At 39.9% G+C, this 5,870-nt stretch overlaps 1 protein-coding gene across 1 annotated transcript; it reads right to left on the minus strand.

Moving 5' to 3' along the window:
• Positions 1 to 302: 302 nt before the first annotated feature.
• LOC139571123 (uncharacterized) lies at positions 303 to 5,622 on the minus strand. The gene is made up of 3 exons (XM_071393708.1): positions 4,915 to 5,622; positions 4,593 to 4,691; positions 303 to 2,113 (listed from the first exon to the last, which is right to left on the minus strand). The coding sequence occupies exons 1-3, from the start codon at positions 5,203 to 5,205 to the stop codon at positions 1,961 to 1,963; spliced, it is 543 nt and encodes a 180-aa protein (XP_071249809.1). The 5' UTR covers positions 5,206 to 5,622; the 3' UTR covers positions 303 to 1,960.
• Positions 5,623 to 5,870: the final 248 nt, after the last annotated feature.

Genomic DNA, 5,870 nt, shown 5'->3' on the forward strand with positions numbered 1-5,870 from the left:
AGGTAAAAAGGCGAGCACGCCGGAGGTCGTGACCTTGCTCCTCAAACACTCCAGCTATTTGAGCAGAGTATTGAGCATCCTGCAGACTAGCTGGGAATACCAAGCTGTTGTGGCCAATGGGATACAAGAGGTGCACCGGCACAGCAGAAAATAATCATAGGTCAAATAAAAGGTCCCTTTCAAACAAGGAACATAAATGTGTAGCTGTGTCATTTGTACATGTACACCCTTTTGAGTTGCACTTACCTCTAACTTGGAAAAATACAGGTTTCACAGAGCTTTAAAAAAAAAAATGCAAAACAAAACTTTCAGAACTTTTTATTGAGAAATTAAGTATTTGGCAATATAAGAATGGTGAGAATGAACATCAAAATAAAATAATATCATACAAGGAAAGTGAGGTCTAAAGTGTTCCACGTTCTAGTACAGTAGCAGGTAACCGGTTAAGTACAATTCTTTCTTTGATTTTACACAGACTGGAATCAGTAAACAAGGTATCTTTATTCAGAGGCAATGCATAACTAAACACTCTGGCTAAGAGTCTTGCAGAAAATGTGGGCACAACATAAATCTTTCATTATTTCCACAATAAGCCTCTCCTCTGCTGGTATACCAATGCTACCTTTCAGCGACAGCAGAGACTTGATGGAATAATGTCAAGGAAGACTGAGGTTTATTGCTTTGCTGCCTAGAATAATTTCTGTCACAACTGACATATCATAACCTGATCTAAACTGAGGAACATTGGTGCTTTTCAGCATGGACTGAAGAGTAAGCAAGAATATTCTCTCAGGTGAGAGTCTTCATAAACAATTTTCTAGAAATAACATTAGAAGTGGCCATCGTGTACACATGGAGGTGAGAATACCAAAGGCATTGGCGAGGCATCAAACCTGAGAAGTGTGAAATCAATTGATTTGCTATCTCTCCTTAACATCACACTCTCTTAATTCAAAGTACATTTTAAGACATCACCACAACTACTACATGAAAGACTCCTTTCCGAGTGACTCAGACAAGTATAGAAGTATTAAGATACTAGCTTATGACATCTAGACTCACTGGCCTTTCATACATTAGAAATATTTCCACCAGGTGAAAAGACAGCATTGGGTTGCAGGTGTTAGGAAAAGGGGCCAGGGTTCAAACTGTCTCCTGAGCCTCGGCAGGGACTGTCACACCCACTGTATAGTCACTCCAGGCATGTGACATTTTATCTAAGCTCCTATTGGGGAGAGTAAAATGACATCTCTCTCTCATGGCTAGGGGGGCATACCATTTGCCAAAACATGTGGCTCATTGGTAGAGGTAGCTAGAAAAATAACACTTTGCCCAACTGAACACAAACTTCTAAATTGAAAGTGCACAACAGATTTTAAGTGTCGTACAGATATTTTTCCTCTGAATAACTATCCTTTGTTTTGTGAATATCCCTTTCAGAGACAGAGAAGCTGGAGTGTAACAATACTCTTTTTGTCTTGATTCATTGTGGTTGGTCTCCCACGTGGCTGACGCAATGCAAAACAAGTCTATTGTTGTGCCAAAACAAAGACTCCCATTGTTCAATTAGTTAATTCTTGCAATGGTCTTACCATTTACTGTAGCAGCTATTTTTACTAGTTTCTTAATCACGTATACAAATCTTTAGCTGGAATATCATTTTTTAAACAAGTCAATCTATACAAAAGACAGTTCCCACATCATTTCAACCCAAAATGTTGTATATGTTGACGTTTAATCAACGTGGAAAACTGATTGGAAAAAGTAATCAACGCAAGGGAATTTCGTATTTTTTTTCACCCAACTTTTAACCTAAATCCAATGACATGGTGACATTTTTTGTTGATTTGACAACTCAACCAAATGTAAATCAAAACTACACGTTGAACTGACATCTGTGACCAGTGGATTGTGTATAACAAGTCAGTTGTTTTCAACATTGCAAACTTTAGGCATGTGGTCAGGGGGGATAGAAAGCACTGTTAAAGCACTCAGACTGGATGTGGCTGTCAGGATCTTCAAAGTCCTCTAATGCCTCACTGTCAGGGTCCTGTGTCAAGGGCTCTACATCATCGTCTGAGGTAGAGGGGTGGGTGAGGATAATCCGAGGTATCTAGCAGGAAATTGCCCAGAAATTGAACATTAATGGGTGGGAAATAAAATGAGTTAGTTTGAAGGCATACTGACATTTCACAATTGTTGTGATGAGTCCACATCTGACTATCCGTTGTCTAAATTTACACCCCAATCCCAAATTTATGGAAAAGACACACTGAATAAAATTTGACGTTGTGGATTTTTTCGATTAATCTGGGGTTGAGGTATACTATTGTTGGATCTAAACTTGATATTACACCACTTATGAGCTTAGAACACATCTGACAAACATTTGAAGTGAAGAATCCCGTTAAGGGCGTTTGATAGTGCTAATACTGTAAATTATGAATTATTCAACAAGAGTGTACATCTAAGGGACACTGAGATGACTGACGAGTTGCAAAGATTGCATCAGCATAGCCGTGGTGGGAAGATGTTTTGAGGTGGGAGATGCTGGAGGGGGCGGGCATGCAGCTCAGCAGACATTCTTTTTTTAAAGAAGGGTCTGGATTTTTTTGGTGCATTTTATAAACGCATTTCATCCGATTCTACGTCATTTACATGATCGACGACATTAGCAGAATATTTTTTAATACCACACAAATGGCCAAATGCGGGCTACTACTGTGTGACTCACTATTCAGGTAGGATACAATTTTTTGTATTTATTATTATTGAAGGCCTACTTAATAATCTAAATCTAAAAAAGCAAAACGTGTTTTGTTTCATTCTGTTGGGACATTATCTTTGGCCAAATGAAGTTTCAACTAATGTTGTGTTTGCCGCAATATAATATCCTGCTCGTATTTTCACTATGAACAACGACTTGACTTACTTTTGATATTACCCTAATAAAGTTTAGAAACTTTTGTGAAGGTTTGGTATGGTGTGGCTATTAACCTATTATACTGCAGGCCTATGATATGAAGGCAGTGCACACTTGCCCTCCAACTGACTCCGACAGTTGAACTTGAGGTGAGGAAGAATGTTTGAGGACTACCAGAGTTATTCCTATAATCTAACAATATAATATTTTGATTGAAAAATAACAAATTAGCCTCCTTCTTCATGCCTTTATCTGTATAGCAGATCCTGTAGCCTCTGACATGGATTAAGAAATGCATGCAGGTGTCGTTGCATATCTCTATCTCTCTGGGGTTAGGCATAAGCTTCTCTTCCTTTATGTATATACACTACCGTTCAAAAGTTTGGGGTCACTTAGAAATGTCCTCGTTTTTGAAAGAAAAGCAATTTTTTTGTCCATTAAAATAACATCAAATTGATCAGAAATACAGTGTAGACATTGTTAATGTTGTAAATGACTATTGTAGCTGGAAACGGCTGATTTTTAATGGAATATCTACAGCAACCAGGCTAATTGATCATTAGAAAACCATTTTGCAATTATGTTAGCACAGCTGAAAACTGTTGTGCTGATTAAAGAAGCAATACAACTGGGCTTCTGTAGACTAGTTGAGTATCTGGAGCACCAGCATTTGTGGGTTCGATATATATATTTTTTGATTAATATCATACAGTGGCTTATTTGGCCAATATGACTTGTTTATTGATGGCGCTGGCGGCGTGGGTGTAACTGGTGGGTCAATTTAACTGGTCAAGAGTAACTGGTCAATTTCTCAAATGTCCAATACATTTTCTTCTTCCCAGTCACTTGTCTGGCACCAAATTCTCCTATTGGACACCCTGATATATACTGTATATAGTATGCTACAAATAAACTTTCACTTGTTCCAATATCTCAAGATAAGCTACTTTGAAAAACAGTGCTGTTCGCTCAAACGTTGTTGAGAATTGACAGATTCGTAGGCATTTCCTTTCCAAACAGTAGGTCTACGTTTTTCTCGCTATTGTATTTTGAAATGTGTGAAGGGCAAACTGACAGCCATACAAATATAATCCATAGATGGCAGTTCCCATTCAAGTCAGGACTGGCAGCTATTGCTAGTGTACACATCAGTTTAACTGTCAGTGCCAGGGTTAGAGGTTCCAAAATCATTGTATGGATTGTGTCTATGGCCACAATGCAACAAGCTGTTCTACATTTAGCGCTCGTACTGCCCAAATTGTGGCCTTCCCGACTAAGTGTTTGTGATAACTTAATCCACAGCAATTTTTTAGAAGCTATTGATCCTCTGTAGCTGAATTTTTTTCTATGTGGCTGTTCAGACAGGAGTAAAAATATTTTTTTACACATTTTGGCAACATTATTTACATTTATTAGCACCCCCAGCACCCCTACTTCCCACAGCTATGTGCATCAGAAAGTCTTTCGAGGCTCTTAAAAAATATATATAATCTGTCCTGCCTTTGTTTCCTTCCCATTAACTGGACTGGTTGTTAAAGACTTGACCAGGTGAAAACCAGCCTAATGATGAGCTTCCACTAGCTGGCTTTCACCTTGTCAGTTTTTCAGACTAGTGCAGATAAAGGAGAGGGGGTGAGGAAAGGACCCCTGCGAAGATCCTTTTGCTTACCGTCATGGTATTTTTCACCACTTGAAGTGCATTGCTTTTAAACGAGACCTCCGGTTCTCGTTTCAAGAAGGACCAATTAAGATCGCTATGCAGATCAGACTGAAAAGAAACAAAGACATGAACAATAATGAAAACCATAACCTAGATGGAGAGAATGTTCAGAGAAAACAAGACAGTATAATAATGGAGTCGTTTTAAAAAGGACATCTTGAGGACTTTCTGAAACCTGTGAAATATCCAACCTAAAATGATTCTGTTCTGCCTCACCTTTCTTTTGTCAACACAATTATAGTTAGAGCCATTAGTGGTCAACTCCACTCACCCCTCCATTGCCGTTACAGATTCCAACCTCAATCCTCTTGGTCAGGTCACAATCCACAGATGGCTCTGAACCTGGCTGCTTGGCCTTGGGTCGCTGGCGTCCATCCTCCAGGTCAACAAGCTGCCAGCTCATGAGAATGTCCGTCTCCGCGGTGACGGCAACAGTGCTTTCCTGCTGGGCCCGGCAGGCGTTGAGGCGCGGGATAGCCCTCTCCCTCATGACTTTTATCTTGATGCAGCTCCCAGCATTCCTCAGGACAGTGACAGCCTCATGGTGGCTGACCTCCTGCATGTCCAGGCCATTGACCTGGATGGACAAGTGACAAATGATCCGGGTTGGATGCCAACAAACGTAGAAGCAGGGGTCAAGGGTGGGTAATAGAAGCTATCGCATCAAAATGTGCATTCACTGAAAATAAACAGGTATATTTATGGGCCCACAATAGCTCATTCATATCCACATTTGGTCTAAGAGTTTGACATTTAATTTGTAGTGCCAATGAAAGGTCAATTCTTTGACCAATATCAATATCACTCATATATAGATTTTTGTATACTTGCTTTTAGAGCAAAATATTTTTTGTTCTACAAACCAGCATAACTCCGTTGTAACAGTAGCCTATACATGCAGAAAGAGAAGCTGTCTAACACTGCAGCCAACAGTTTGTGCATTTGTGTCCATCTAATGGCACCCTCCGCTGGCCAGGAGGTGAATTGCAATGGCCTCTTTTACTAAGCCTGGTATGGAGGGGATGTAGGCTGGTGATTTAACATATGGTGGTCATAAGACCTACATGTAAATAATCAGATCGGCTAAAACTACAGGGACTATAAACATGGGAGGATGTTTGGGTCCAACCTCCAGTACTCTGTCTCCAATGTGGACCCCCGCCTTTTCTGATGGCCCTCCTTTCGACACTCTGGAAATAAAGATGCCCTGAAAAAGGAAAATATACA

This window comes from Salvelinus alpinus, chromosome 3 (genome assembly GCF_045679555.1).
Source record: "Salvelinus alpinus chromosome 3, SLU_Salpinus.1, whole genome shotgun sequence".
In the NCBI taxonomy this organism is placed as follows: domain Eukaryota; kingdom Metazoa; phylum Chordata; class Actinopteri; order Salmoniformes; family Salmonidae; genus Salvelinus; species Salvelinus alpinus.